The sequence below is a fragment of the Panthera pardus genome, unplaced genomic scaffold (genome assembly GCF_024362965.1).
Source record: "Panthera pardus isolate Hobbes unplaced genomic scaffold, ASM2436296v1 HiC_scaffold_6, whole genome shotgun sequence".
Taxonomy (NCBI): domain Eukaryota; kingdom Metazoa; phylum Chordata; class Mammalia; order Carnivora; family Felidae; genus Panthera; species Panthera pardus.
In genome coordinates, this window is record NW_026526991.1 from 13,794,474 (window position 1) to 13,810,331 (window position 15,858).

The 15,858-nt window shown below is 43.0% G+C and overlaps 1 protein-coding gene across 3 annotated transcripts in view; it reads left to right on the forward strand.

Annotated features, from left to right (window-relative positions):
• The window catches only part of LARGE1 (LARGE xylosyl- and glucuronyltransferase 1), a 540,881-nt gene that overhangs the window by 276,381 nt on the left and 248,642 nt on the right, over positions 1 to 15,858 (forward strand). For all 3 annotated transcript variants that reach the window (XM_019446719.2, XM_019446720.2, XM_053895955.1), the window contains one exon: positions 2,372 to 2,495. In XM_019446719.2, the coding sequence (XP_019302264.2) occupies positions 2,372 to 2,495 (124 nt within the window). The remainder of the gene's footprint in view (positions 1 to 2,371; positions 2,496 to 15,858) is intronic.

The following is a 15,858-nucleotide window of genomic DNA, read 5'->3' on the forward strand; positions in this document are numbered from 1 at the left end:
TGGGCAAATTTGCACTTTTCAGGCAATGGGTCCCTGTGGAGAAATTCTGCAGTGCTGATTGGGTCTTGTATTCATTTATTCTGTTTGTCACCCTTGAGCACCTGTTATGTAGATGGTAGGTTGGCCTTGGATAATAATTGCCTTTGGGTCCAGACTCATCCATTCAGCTCCATCTGGCTTTACCACCCTCATCTTAAACTTGGTACCTCCAATCCCAAACCCATCATCTTCCTCCAATATACCTTTCTTCTCCTATCCCCTGTCCTGGAGATATCACCACCAACCCAGGAACCTCAGTGTCCCCTTCTGCTTCTTTTTCTCCATTTCCCCCCATATCTAAGATCTCTTTTCCTAAAATCCCTCTAGATTCAGCTCCCTTATTGTTCTTCCCCAGACTCAGTCCTACTCAGATCCTCATTTCACATTCACCTAGTCCCGTCTTCCAAATGATGTGTCCACCTTGGTTCCCCTTATCTGTCCACTTTCCATCACCCATCCATCCATTCAGTTCATTTATTGAACTCTTCCTGCATTCCATGCACAGAGCTACATCATAAGGTGATCCACTTGAACGTGACTGGCACAATCCTTGACCTCCCTAAGCTCACAGTCATGTGAGGATCTAGACAGGTAAACAAGTGATCAAAACCTAAGGGTGGGTACATGGCACTAAGATGGCTTTTCGTTGGGAAGGCCCCTGACCCAGTCATGGGTAGTCAGGGAAGGACTCTAGGAGAAAATGGCGGTAGACCTCAGAACTGAAGGCTGGATAAGAGATAGATGCTGACTGGGCAGCGTGAATGGTGGGAGAGGAGAGGGCCAGACCATGAGATTTCCAACAGCAGCGATGGTGTGTCTTACCTTGTCCCCAGCATCCTTCTCATTTCCCGGTAAGTAGTAGGTGCTCAATAAGTAGTTATCAAAGGAGCAAATGCAAGAAGGTTTCTTACAGAGCAAACCAAATATGCAAAGGCCTAGGTGAAGACAGCATGGGAGCATGGGAATCTGAGGGAGGGTCTAGAGCAGGGCTGGGGAGAGGCTGCACGGGGGGCCAAGAGCTGAAATCAGTCATGTTGCTACCACGCCTCACTGATGAAGTCTGGACTCTTTAACTGGGCGTTCACTGCACTTCCTGCACTTTGTCCTCCTTTGCTCTGACCCTTGGGTCCCAGCTAACCGCTTGTCCCCACATACTCCTGGCACGCCCCTCGGCTCTGGCCATAGTCTCCTGTTACTCTCCTTGGATTGTGTCCCCCTCTCCCTTTGCTTCCTTTCAAACCCCTTTATCTTTTGAGGTATTGCTCCCCCAACTCTTCCTTGTACTCCTGAGCCAGTCAGAATTAGCCCTTCTTTTTCTTTACTCCCATAGAACATTGTGTTCTATTGTGGTTGTTACCAACGTTATGTTCCACCTTGTGTTTGTATTTAATTGTGGATCCTCCGTCCCTCTAAAGACTATGAGCTCCTTGAAGTCAGGGGGACCAGGTCATTCTCATCTTTAGATTTCCCAAAGGTGCTCATGCATGGTGTTACAATTTATGCTGCTGTTTTTACTAGCTCGATAGTATTTATGAGAGTAGTCCTCCTGGATTGAACTATGGCTTTGTGCCTGGTACTTTCTCAAGAGAACATATCTGCTATTTATTGTCCTATCTGTGTTTATTATTGATATGCATCATATATTATACTTATCGACACAGTAGCCCGATAAGGAGATGTTTCTCAACGTTTTACAGAATGAAGCAGCAGCAGTGAAGAAATAGAAGTGACATGCTCAGAATCCCCACTAATAAATACCACAGTTGGGACTTGAACCCATTTCTGGTTGACTCCGGAAGCTTTTCCCATGTGTAATGCTAGTTTGTATTTTGGGTACTGCCTCAGTAATGGCTGGTTGATGGAGGTGGAACAAAGAAAAGCTGTAGGAATGTTAAGTGAGGGTAAGCTGACATTCAGTGATGGGAGCCCCTGGTGATGCCGTCTTGGATGCCTAGGTTTCTTTTAGAGAGGAGCAAGCAGAAAACAGAACTCAGAATCTTCCCAGTTGCGTTCAGCCAGTCCAGAGACCCTTCTCTGTCCATGTGCTTCTGAAACCAATGCAGATACCGTTTGACCAAATTGTTACATATGCTTAAGATTTCTGGAAACACAAATATACTAGTAACAGGTATGCTGGTTGGCTTGGATGGAGCGTTACCAATGACTTTACCCTCTCTGAAATCCTGAGGTTGCGTGAGATGCCTTCTCTCCTTTTTAGCGCTGGGTTGGTAACGTGCCTGACTGACTTTCACAGCTGCTGTGAAATTGGTAAGCATGTGATTCTATGGCTGGAACTCTCCCTGCTGACCCGTCTTCTCCCCGCTTCCTACAGACGGAACCCTCTCCACTTCCACCTCATCGCCGACTCCATCGCAGAGCAGATCCTGGCGACGCTCTTCCAGACGTGGATGGTGCCCGCCGTACGTGTAGACTTCTACAATGCGGACGAGCTCAAGGTACAGGCGGGAGGGGAGAGGTGGCCCCCTCAGCTCCTCATGCTGGAAGCTTTTCCTGGTTGTGGTTCAGCAGACTGGCAGTGGAGGAAATCTCAGCTTTCAACTGGAAACATCCAGAGTATAATTAAGGTTGTTTGCCACCCGCATCAGATTTGACTGCGGAAAGCATTAGAGCAACCACGTCCTCAGCACAGAATCCATGTTGGTCTGTGCGGTTCTAGCCACCAGGGCTTTCTTTAGAGGTGGAGGCCATTGGCCTGGTATACATCTGAAAGAGGTCCGTGGTGGCCGTTCTAGAGAATTCTGCTCCCCAGTGAGGTCAGTGCTGAACTCAGAGTCAGATGGGCCCGGGTTGTAATTCGTATGTTGTCATTTACTGGTCATAAGATAGAAAGCAAATAACTTAGACCTTTGCTTTGTCTGTTTCTCATCAGTGAAAAGGTGATTATAATATCAACCTCAATTGGATAATTAATAGGCAAAAATGAGAGAATATGTGTCAATGTGCTTTAAAAGATTATGCTGAATAAATAGCACAGACTGTGTTGGACTGGAGGGTTTCACCAAACGAGACTCATTTGGTCATGCCATTTCCTTGCTTAGAATCCATCTGTTGTGCCACATTGTTGCATCAGGACTGAGATTCACGGTCTCATTAAGAAGTCCTGCTTCTGGCTCTTGACTCTTCTTCCAGTCCCATACTCCGCTCTAAGAAACCACCTCTGGTCCCTGCTGGCTCTCCTGTGTTGGAGCCTTTGCTGATGGTGTTCCTTCTATCTGGCCTGCCCTTGCACCTGCCTTTTCACAACTCCTCCTCACCCTGCAGGACGCTGCGGCATTGGCACCTCCTCCGAGAACCTTCCCTGACCTCTCCAGAAAAGAGGAAGATGTTCTCTATTCAGGTGTCTGTCTACCGCTTTAGTTTAGAACCTTCTTAATGGGGGAGGGGGCGGGGAGCACGTCTTACTCCTTTCTAATTTCTAGTGCACAGTTGGTACCCTGTAATGCTTGTGGATTTAACAAATTGCTGTTGTTAGAGGAACATGTAACTTTGCAGAAATATGTTGATGTTCTATCTCCAGTCACCTTGGGAAGGACTAAACACCTAGGCATGAGGCAGATTCGAGCAAATTGCTTGTTCCAAACCTCATAAAGCCATTATCTTTTCATTTCGGAGCCATAACATTTTAAATAGATCACAGAGATGCCGGCCGGAGTTTCTGATTTTCCCATATTTTAGGCTCTGAGGTTGATCGAGATGTTCAGAATTTAGCATTTGGGGATTGTCGTGGTAATTTGTGTGCCATTCCAATCTATTCTGAGCTAAAATTGATTAACACTCTTAAAAGGGAAAAACAGAATTTAGCAAATTGCTGCACTAATTAAGGTGAAAGCAAGCCTCTCTGTCTCCCAGGGTCTAAGCGCCAACACAGTGGGGAAAAGCAGCGGGAGGGGAGGCACAGCGCCTGGTGCTCACGGATGCTCCTGCCTCCTTCTTCGTTCTCCTTTTTGGGACTATCCTGTGCCATGTCCCTTGTAAGCCTGTACACCCTACTCTTTAAGAAAACACAAAAGTAGATGAACAAAACCCCAGGTTCATATCCTCACTTGCCTTTGAAGAACCATCTGATTTGGGTCCTGAGCCCTGGCTCGATCAGGGCCGGCCACCAAGTCAGACCCTGAACAAGATAATTCCTATGAAAGCCCAGCGGTGCCTGAAATGCAAGTTCTTGAAAATGCCCCATACACTCCCCTTTGCAGCCAAGGCAACATAGGATTAAAATACTCTGGATTATATGGCCTGTTAGGAAACCTGTGGACCATTGGGAAACTGAAGGAGTAAGGCAAGGAGTATAGCAAGGGCTATAATCTCCTGGGGACGCAGGGCTTCCCTGAGGTCTTGAATGAGATGGGGGAAGGAGGGTTGGTGCTCTGACTCTCCCATGACCACTTTAATCCAGGTGGACCTGTTGTTTATTACTCTATATACTGGATTTTTATCCATTTGAATTGGTGATTCCATGGCTTAAAAAATAGGAATAAAAACAAAAAACAAAAACAATCTGATGTGTTCCAAAGGATGCTGTCTTCAGTGTCCTGTCCTCTAGTGTGACCTTTGCTCCCAGCTACACTGTGCAAGGTCCTGAACACCTGCATTTTATCTCCCTACCAGTTAGCACCCGTCTCCCACCATCCTGTATCCCATGAGACTCTTGTCCGAATCCTGTAAGGACAATGGGTGTGAAACCATTTTGTACACATAATTTGGCCATAATTGATGATCACAGTAATAATGATTTATGCATAATCCAGCTCTGCAAACCCTAAACCGTGATCTGCCTACTCCCTGCAGCCTGAGCATCTCTTGGCTGTAGCACCATTATCTGTCTGCTTAGCTGCACCCCCAGAACCAAGAGTTCGTCTTTGACAGCCCCTCTTCCTCACCGTGTGTCTGTCCACTCCACATCCTAGCTGGTCTCCCGTCTCCCCTGCCACCATCCCACTCTGAGCTCTTGTGACCTCTCCCTAACACAACAGCAGTCTCTGTCCAGACTAGTCTTTTCCCCTCTGCTCTGCTCACTCCGCCTCCCCCAAATGTATTCTCCATCAGTAGCGTGAGTTGGATTTCCCAACGGCATGCCCAACCATGCCATCCCCTTTCCTGTGGATAAAACCTTCCATGGTTTCCCCGTGCTCCTAAGATCAAGACCACAGTCCTGAGTGGCATCTCCTTGGGCTTTCTGGCTCCTGCCTCCCTCCATTAGATTATCATGTCTGCTCTGCTCGTTCCCTCCCACCAGGGGGCCGCTGCACTGGTTATTTTTCTGTCTGTTAACCTCTGTCCCCCAGCCTGCCTCCTCTTTCCCATTGCTGGTTAATTCCGTGTTCTTTTGCTTAAGCTACATTTACGTTGAGAAATCTTCCCTGCCTTCATAATCTCATAGGGGTTCCTTTGTTATAGGTTCTCATAGGGTCTCCTACATTTCTTCAGTAAACTCATCCCTGTGTGCTCTTTCATGCCTTTGTGTAGTAAGTGGTAAATGTCCTCTTCCCCAGAGAGTTGGCTCCAAAGCGCCGAGATCACGTCTGCTTCTCATCACCCTGCTGTCTTCAGTGCCTAGTGTGATGCCTGGCCTATGAAAATATTTGCAAAATGATGATATACAATAAGCTCAGTGCTGGTTCCCAAGAGTAATAAAGCCATTAGAAAGGGGTTTCTTTATCACTGTCAGGGCTCACCACATTCGTGAGGCCCGTTGTGCCTTGGGCCACGGGCGGGCCGCCAGATATTTGTCTACCAGTGACCCTGCAGTGTCATAAATAAGGCAGCTCCATCTGTGCTGCCCCGTGTAAAGTCCCAAGAGCATCCCTGGGGACAGGTGAGTGTCTTTCCATGAATGCATTAAAACACCATCCATTACCTGATGTTAGCAAAGGAGGAAGAATAGGAAGGGAAGGGACGTGTGCTGTGTTCTGTAGTTCAGGAAGCGTGTCAGATGGCACCCTCAGCAGACACACACGATGGCCTCCCTGATCTGGTGCCGAGAAATCGCTTTGTACAGCTGTTGGAAATGGCATTTCTCAGAAATACTCCTGCGGGCCCCTTATTATATCCGTTAGTGCTGGAGAATGGACTAAGAGGGAAGAGGAAATTTATGAGAGATTGGTGCATGATTAAAAATGAACTGTGGGAAATTCGCAGTGGACTGGTATGCTTCTCTCAGTAATGACCAATTAGTGTAGATTTGCAAATAGTGATCACTCAGCTTGCTTGTCTCTGTGGCCTGTGAAATGCTCATTGGTCTTCCTGATGTTTACAGGGCCCATTCATTTCCAGCCTCCAAGTCCCCATGTCAACAGGCTACCAGGACTGAGTGCGTCTTTGTGCCCCGATCTCCACTCAAGACATGCAGCTCCTTTCAACAGAGGAGAGAGGAGCAGGAGGCGGGGGGTTGGGGGGGGGGGGCTTATTTTTGTGTAGAGCTTTGTAGATGGCGGCATGCCGTCACTCACTCCTCGCAACAGCCCTGTGGGGTGGACTGAGAAGTTTTATTACCTCCATCTCACAGATAATTTATAAATTGAAGCCCGGAGTTGAGGAGTATTTGCCTAAGATCAGGCATCTAATGAATGCCAAGGCTGCTGTTTAACTTTTCCCTTTCCAAATGAAATGAGATGAGATACGGGATTGTATAATTCAGTAGACACGGAGGTGGAGCAGATCCGAAAAGGAGGAGGGAGGCATGGGCTGCAGCCGCTGCGGAATGAAATTGCCACTGTTGGGTTGCACTTGAACACAGAATTCTTGCTTTCGGTGCCTCTGGACCCCATAGCCTGCAGTGTGACGGGTGTTATTGATGGGACACTTTGTTTCTTGTGTTTTGTGTGGTTCTTTCATAGAATGCTCAGAACTCTGTGGAACAGGTGCTATTATTACCCCCACTATGCAGACTAGGAACCTGAGGCTTAGGGAGGTTAACCCCAAGTCATGTATGCACCTCATACATGGCAGAGCCAGAATTAAAACTCAGAACTACCTGATTCCAAAACCTGTGCTCCCCAGTGTTGAATTTCCTTCTCTGTAGCCAACTTTTAAGCTGGGACCCTGTGATTGTGTCTACACAAGGGTCCTCTAAGCTGTCAGTGGAGGTTTTTTTTCTGGTTGTTCCTGAAGAACAAATGTTAAGCATGACCCCTCTGTTAAAGACCTACTGGGGTGGGTGGGGGGGCACCCGGGTGGCTCAGTCGGTTGAGCATCTGACTCTGGCTCAAGTCATGATCTCGCAGTTCGTGTGTTCGAGCCCCGCATCGGAGTCTGTGCTGACAGCTCAGAGCCTGGAGCCTGCTTCAGATTCTGTGTCTCCCTCTCTCTTTGCCCCTCCCCTGCTCATGCTCTGTGTCTCTCTCAAAAGTAAATAAAACCTTTAAAAAAATTAAAAAAAAAAAAAAAGGCCTACTGGGACTGGAGCTTCCTGCTGAGGATAAAAAGACACCCCACCAACAATGCTGCTGAGGTTCGGGGCAGCCCTCTCACTTGCACCCAAGGATTATTTTCTAAACGAAGTAGTCACTACCTTGGACGGTTTGCCTTAAATCAGCAATATATATCTTGTCAATTTTCAGAGAAGACCTTACCTACGTACCAGCTTTGATCTTGCCCCACTTGGCTCAGAAAGTCACCCCCATGCCATCAACTGGGGTGAGGATGATCCCGAGCTAGCAACGAGAAGCTTCTGGGGTAGGGGCTGTTTCATGATTCACCTGTCCAGTCGAGGGTCATGATTTATCTCCTTTTCTCTTAGGCCTGATGCCTGCTTGTTACCAACATCAGAAAGATTATGAAGTGGGATTCAGGATGATGGTTACAGAAAATATTGATGGCTGACTCTTAACAATCAGCTTCCTACATAGGAGATCTGCCAGTCTCCAAACAGCTGGTTGACTTGCTCTGTCACCCCAAAGCATGGAATCCATGCTTTTCTTGGAGCCACTTTTGACCAGGTTTTGTCTGAAAAGCTGGGCACAGAGATAAAAGTTACAGGCCTTACCCTCTTGGTTCTCACAGTCTAGTGGGGCAGGCACATGAGTTAACAGACAATGATATACACACTTGCATTTGGTCTTTATTAATGCTCAGGACCAATGAGGGAATCAAAAAGATAAAAGATTTTAGTACAGCACAAGGCGAATATTTCTAATAGAGTTTCTAAATATGGAACAAGGTCCTTTGGGAGGTAATGGTCTCTTATCTCTGGAAGTATTCAAAAGCAGAAGATTAATGACCATTTATATAGAATATTACAGAAGAAAGTGGAAGGTTATGCCCGATGAATGCCAAGTTCCTTCCTAATTAAGATTCTATGATTCTCAGAAGGGGACAGGCCCCGCTCATTAGGACACCCCATTATTTAAAGAAATATTTGCCTGTGTATAAAGTGAATTGTACAACTCACACAGAAAGATTCTTTTCTAACGCAGATTATAATTTGTTGGTTGCTTACAATTTTCCATGTGTAATATTTAAAAGCCAAAGACTAGCATTCTAAATACATTTTCAGATGCATTTCAATTATCCACGTCCATCCTATGATCTCACCTTTGCTACACAAAGGCCAGAGGTCCATTGCTGGCCTTACGGAACCAACCCTTATATTCACAAACTACATGAATAATCCAGGGCCCAAGCAAGACAATAAAGAGAATGGGAAAATGGTAACTTTTCCATACCTGAACATAAGATTTAACCTCTGCCAGCCCTCCTATATAACATGAGACTCAGAGAGAAGGAACAAGAACAGATTTTAGAGGTTAATCATAGCCTTTCAAATATATGAAAGGGAAAGGGAAAACATAGAATTTTTGAGTGCCCACAATGTGCCAAGCACTGTGCTTTCCATTACGAGACCTCATTTCCTGCATTTAATCTTCACCAATAAAGGGGAGCTAGAGGTAACAATCTTAAAAGACAATTAACCAATGTATGTTACTCTGGGTATTGCCATATATTACAGAAGCCACGCAAGTCAATCCCAAACATCACACATACCTTACTTCATTCCTTACTCTTCTGCAGGGCATCTTAGAGCAGATCATATCCTCCATGAGACATGTTCCAGCATGTCTGTCTTTGCTCTGCAGGCAGAGTCTAACTGGAACCTGCTCCAGCCCCATGGGGGTATTTGGAGACTGCACGTGAAGTTCAACTATTGCCAAGTGCAGTCCCTTCGAACTACATCCCAGGTTCCACAGTCCAAACGTCCAGACCCAATTTGGGGAAGAGACTGTGTTAGGAAGAATCACATGTGAGATCCTGGACAATTCTTAACCACCGCCCGCCCCCCCCCCCCCAACCCTGGGCCTCATCTATCTAAAAACAGTAGCTATTTTTATTGGGCTTCTTTCTAACCCTGAAACCCTATGATTTCCAGTTTGCATGAGTGCCTCCTAAGTGAAAATGTCCATCATCTGGAAGCACATCTTCCTAGGAAACAGGTAGGGAAGTGTAGGTAGCAGTTTATCCACCCCCCGTGAGAAGAACAATATAAGCTTGTCTCCCACTGGACAGCAGGGTGCGGTTATCTAAAGAGAGCCTCTGCAGTACTCCACAAACACCAGCACAAAGGCAAACGCTTTTGTCACTTAAATATACCTTGTGACATTTTTGTGTAATACATGGTTTCCAAGTTGTTGCCTTCCTTGAATGTGCTGACTTTTGTCTCTGTCTTGTCCACCATTCTCTGTGGTCCTTCAGAATACAACAGTTGTGTCAGATCTATGTAGGTGACATGCCCCGTCAGGAGCTGTAATTGGCCTGGGCTCAGACCTAAACACATTCAAAGTAATTAAGTGTCCCCATCATGAGTGTCGATCCCTTCCCATTTTCACTGCTGTCCTCTTCTCCTTTGTAATCCATTCCCCCTGATAAAGAAGGAAATGCTTTCTTGTGCCTTATTCTACTGTGTCCTCAAGAATCTCATGCTGTGGAAACAGCACATGTTTTCTTGTGTTAATAAGGAATTTACCAAAGGAATAATCGGAGGCAGAACTGATGCCAGAATCTACTTCTTTGGCTTTAAATACAGTGCTCTTCCCTAGTACTAAAAAATTGTACCTATCCACAGCTTGAGTTAAAAAGCAACATCAGTGATTCCACAATGTGGTGACAGCGACGGATTTTGGAATATAAGCTGGCCCCAAACCAAACCAAGACAAAACAAAATAAAACCAGAGCTATTTGACGAGTGACAGGAATGGGCAGAGTGAACTGAGAATTAGGAAGTTAAGACATTTTCCCAGTGAGAACATGACTCTTCTTCCAAATGTTTTGAAAGAATAAAAGGCTGGACTTGGGGAGTGAAATGTTAGACCCTCAGTGTTTCAGATGAGGTGTATTTTTTGACATGTTACCCTGAGACTGCATGATGAAAAGTTAATGCAAATTAGGAACTCTAGGAACTTCAAGGCAAGGGTGGTGGTGGGTGGTCCATCCATAGGGTGATGAAATCCAAGAAAAATTCTCAAGAAGAGAGAAGAATTCTATGCACACAGATCAAAAAAAGCCCCTACAATTCAGGCAAAATCAGCAACAAGTTGGCCACATCAGGGGACACCCTAGAAACATTATGAGTCATAAGGATTACAAAAAATACAAAAAAATCCTTCCTTTGAGAATAATAATAGCTCTCATTAATAAGAATTGATTATGTGCCAACACAGTAGTTTTACACACATATTATTATTTTATCCCCACAGTAAGCCTTGAGGTTAGTATAATTATTTTCACCCATTTCCAGGTGAGGAAATGGAATCTTCTGAAAGAGACTTGTTGAAATTACTCAGCATTGTGAGCCAGAATACGACTGGAATCTGGCTCTTGAGCAGTGCTGTCTGATAGAGAAATACAATGACAAATCATAGGTATAATTTCAAGTTTTCTGCTGGTCATATTTCCAAGGGCAAAATGAAACCAAGTGAAAGGGATTTTAATAGTAACATTTTACTTAATCCTCTATATCCAAAATATTACCATTTCAACATCAGTATTTTAAAAACTACTATTGAGATATTTCATGTACTTTTTTCCATACGATCTTCAACAGTCAATGTGTATTTCATACATCTCAACCAGGACAGGCTGCATTTCAAGGGCTCAATGGCAACGTACAACTGGTAGCTGTGGAGAAGCAGCAAAACCTGGTTTCTGAGGCTCTGTCGTAACTCCAGGGCAAGGGGTAGAGAGAAACACATCTCTGAAGAGTAAAAGTTCTACATAAGCCTTTTTGTTGGGGTAATAAATGTTCTTAATAAAATGTCTACCACGCTTTTTGAGCTAGAAAGACAGAGACCTCAGAACACCAGCCACGTTTGCTCACGTATAAAGACAACAGAAAAATGATATTCAATGCAACAGCTCACAAAATACACACCACTGTGTACTTCTGGAGGAAGTGTCATCAGTAATTTGCCAGCCAACCAAAACAGTTATCAAAATGAATATTCAGGAATGAAGAGATCTCATTCTAACGGGGCAGGCAGTGTGTACTGAAAGAAGTTACACATGGAATGATCTGTAAATAATTGTTTTAAGTCAGTTGCAAAGATGACTGCAAATGCCTGAAGTTGTTCTTTAAAACACACACACAAATAACCAGTTCGTTTGGTTGTTGTTCCCTCTTGGGCCTGTGTTGCCCGCCCCGCACCTCCCACCTCTGGCAACCGTCTCTCCTCTATCTTCTCTGGATCTATGAGCTTGGGTTGTTTTTGTTTGTTTGTTTTTGTTTTAAGATTCCCATGTAAGGGAGATTATATCTAATTGTTTTTCTCTGTCTTACTCATTTTACTTATCATAATCCCCTCAGGGGCCATCCATGTTGCCAGATGGTAAGATCTTATTTTTTATGGCCGAACAATACTCTTTTTCTCCTCATCCATCAGTGGACACTTAGGTTGCATCCGTGTCTTGGCTGTTGTAAATGATGGTGTACTGAATACTGAAGTCTGATCAGTCATTTTAAAACAGGTTGGGAGGTGCTGTTGGACTCAAAGCTGCTAAGTGTCTTGTGTTTTGTATAACTCAGGTGGAATTTTGTAACCCTTCTCTCTGATCGTTGAGGAGAGACAAGATGTTTCTGAAAAAAATCAAAGGTGACCACTGGTAAAGTTATAAATAGAATTAAAACTGAGTTGTTGAAGGTGAATATTGCAAGTGAAACAAAGTCTATATAAAGTAGGTAGGGAGCAGAAAAAAATAATGATGATGCTGAGCATTAGATATCCGTATGCGGAAAAAATGAACCTTGACCCTCTTCATACCATATACAAAAATTAACTTGAAATGAATCTTACAGCTAAAGATAGGAACTAAAAACAATAGAACTGGTGGTAGGAAAAAAACGGAGGAGAAAATCTTAGAGACCTTAGACTAGGCAAAGATTTCTTAAGTGGAATCTGAAAAAAAGCACAAACTAAAAGAAAAAAATATTGATAAATTGCAGTTCATCTAAACTGATAGTTTTTTTTGTTCCGAGACATTAAGAAGAAGATGACAAGCCACAGACTTGGAGAGAAAATTTGCAAAGCATGTGTCTGATGAAAGATGTGTATCTGGAATAAGCAGAGAACTCATACAACAGTAACAAGAAGACAAATGACCCAATTTAAAAACGGGCAGCATATTTTAAGAGACATCACTGAAGAAGACAGGAATAGCCAGCAAATCCCTAAAAAATGCTCAGCATCCTTAGTCACCAGGGAAATGCAAATTAAGGTCATCACAGGATACCACATCACACCCCCTGCAGTGGCTAAGATTAAAAAGACTGACAGTACAAAGTGTTGGTGAGAATGCAGAACAACGGGAACTGTTGTACTTAGCTGACGTGTAAAGTGGTACATCCACTTGGTAAAACAGTTTGTCAGTTTCGTGAGCCATGAGGCGTATGTTACAACCCACCAGTACCACTCCTGGGTATTGATGCAAGAGAAATAAAAACGTGCGCACACAAAAATTTGTCTGTGATTATTCACGTCAGCTTTATTCATAGAACACAAATGTCCATTAGCCAGAGGAAACAGTTGTGATATATCCATTTAATGGAATGTTACTCGGCATTGAATATGATATATATGGCAATATGAGTAAATCTCAAAAGTAGTATGCTGAGTGAAAAAAAACAGACACAAAAGACTACACGTTATATGACTGCATTCGTACAAAATTCTCGAAAGCAAGACAGAAGTTACGAGGAGCCAAAGAGTAGGATCTTTTCAGGATCACCTGAAAAGGGGCTGAGGGGACACAGGGAGAGGGTGATAGAATTGTATAAAGCAATTGTGTGCTGGTTGCAGACTGTATACACTTGTTGAGTTTTTCGTTTTTTTCTTTTTTTTTTTAATTTTTTTTAACGTTTATTTATTTTTGAGACAGAGAGACAGATCATGAATGGGGGAGGGGCAGAGAGAGAGGGAGACACAGAATCGGAAGCAGTCTCCAGGCTCTGAGCCATCGGCCCAGAGCCCGACGCGGGGCTCGAACTCACGGACCGCGAGATCGTGACCCGAGCTGAAGTCGGACGCTTAACCGACTGAGCCACCCAGGCGCCCCTGAGTTTTTCGTTTTAAAGGGGTGATTATAACGCATGTAAATTTTTTCTCAAAGCTGAAAAATTATGCACAAGAATACTGTTCCAGAAGCAAAACCAACAAATATACAAGCATGAAACTTCTGTCATTGGAGAAAAACTCAGATGCTTGATTAGATAGCAGTATCTTAACCGTATGTTTACAATCTTAAAGAAACATACATAAAATAAATCATAAAATTTAAAAATAAAATTTATATTAGGATGTCTCAGACATACGAAGAAAAATAGGGTATGAATATGTTAATTTCAGACCATCTCAAATATAAAGTATATTTAATTGAAATTAGTAATTTTAGGTTGACAAGTGTGATATCCATAAGAGGAGATAATAGCCAAGCTGTTTTCCAAGTAGAAAGCTTTCTAATAAAGCAAAAACTGATAGAAATATAGGATATATCGGTAGAGTTTCAACCACTAACAAGGCAAATCATATTGTTAATGACAAAGGCAGTTTTAAGAATATAATCATTATGAGTAGATATCAAAGCTCATATCCATAAAATGGAATAAAAATGGATTTTTGTGTGTTTGTGAAAAAAATTACATAAATTGAGAGCATAAGAAAACCTCATTAAATTCTGAACCATAAAGATTATATAGGCCCCAGTTTTGACTGCAATGAATTAGTCATACATATCACAAACTTCTAGATGGAGGGCTACAAATACCTGGAAATTAGGGGAAGGTAAAGAATTTTTCTAAATGCTTATTTAATCCAAAAGGAAATAAAACTAAAAATTATAGCCTATTTTGAAAACCACAAAAGAGGAATATTTCACAGTAAAGCTTATGGAGTGTGCTCAAAGCTGTCATTGGAGATGTTTTAATAGCCTTCAGTGCCTTCATTATTCAAACACAAAGATGATGATAAACGAACCTCACATTCCACTCGATAATTTGAACAAGAACAATGGTGTGGACCTAAGGAAAGCAGAAGGAAAATAAAGTTAATAGCAGAAGTCTGTGAAATAAGGAAAATGAAAAACAGAAAGCTAAGATTAAATGTTTGAAAGCTGGTTCTGTGTGTAGGAAATGGCAGTCCTCTGGCAAGTGTAGTAATGAGTGGAGAAAATATTAATATGCTAAACAATAAGATGGGATAGAACAATGTACATGGAAAATGGTAATAAAATAGCAATAGTAGCCACCATTTATGTGGTACTTCTGTACCAGATACAGTAATAAGTATTTAATGTGGGTTAGCTTTTTTAGTGATCACAACCACTCTTTAAGATTAGTGCTGTTATGATCCCATTGTGCAGATGAGGAACCTGAAACTAGAGACCATTTGGCCAAGACCTATGGTCTAGAAGGGGGTGGAAACAGGATTGGAGCCCTTCAGCCTGATAATGTGTCTGGGTTTTGATTCCTAGAACATAACGCTGTAAAATGCCGTGCCTTACATAGGTGTATTTTAGTTGTATATGTAGAATATACATTTTAGTATATACTGTGTGTGTTAGGTACATGTAATATACATGCATGGGATGGATCTCATATGCATACATTGTATGTAATATGGTATATACATATTCTATATGCATATATACTACATATATTTCACTGAGAAGGCTTTGAGGTCATCTAGTTCACCATGTTACCTGAAATAGTGGTCTTCCCTCCTCACCTCCCTCCCCACTGACTGTTTCCTAAACCTCAAGGAAACTCTTCTTGGCCCAACATCCTATTAATGTTTGGGTTCTCAGAGTTGTCATGCCCCTCTGCTTCCTTTTCCCTAACGCTCGCCATTGTATAATTATTAAACACCTCTCTTGTATGATTATTTGTTAAATACCCTCACTGCCCAATATTAGTTATAAGTCTGATTCTTCTAACTACAATGTGCAGTCCACTTGGATGGACCCCCTCTGTTCTTATCCTGCCTATTTCTACTGTTAGCATAGTGCTTGTGTGTAATTGACTCTAAGTAAATGTTTGAATGAAGGAGTCTTAATAAGAATGCTGAGGCTTTTCCTCCACTCAGCAGGGAGGAGTCCCAGGAACTGTTACTTCTATCAGCTGTGAATATGAAAGGAAAGAGTGATCTCTTATGTTCAGGGTAATTGTCAACCTTTGCTCAAGGAAGAATTTCCAACCTGTAGATAAAAAATGGATTCTGTAGCAAAAGGCATTATTGTGAAATTGAGCATTTGGGAAAAGATCAAATAGGATAATGCCAGATACAAAAAATAAATTTTGGATAGTTTGAAGACTTGGAG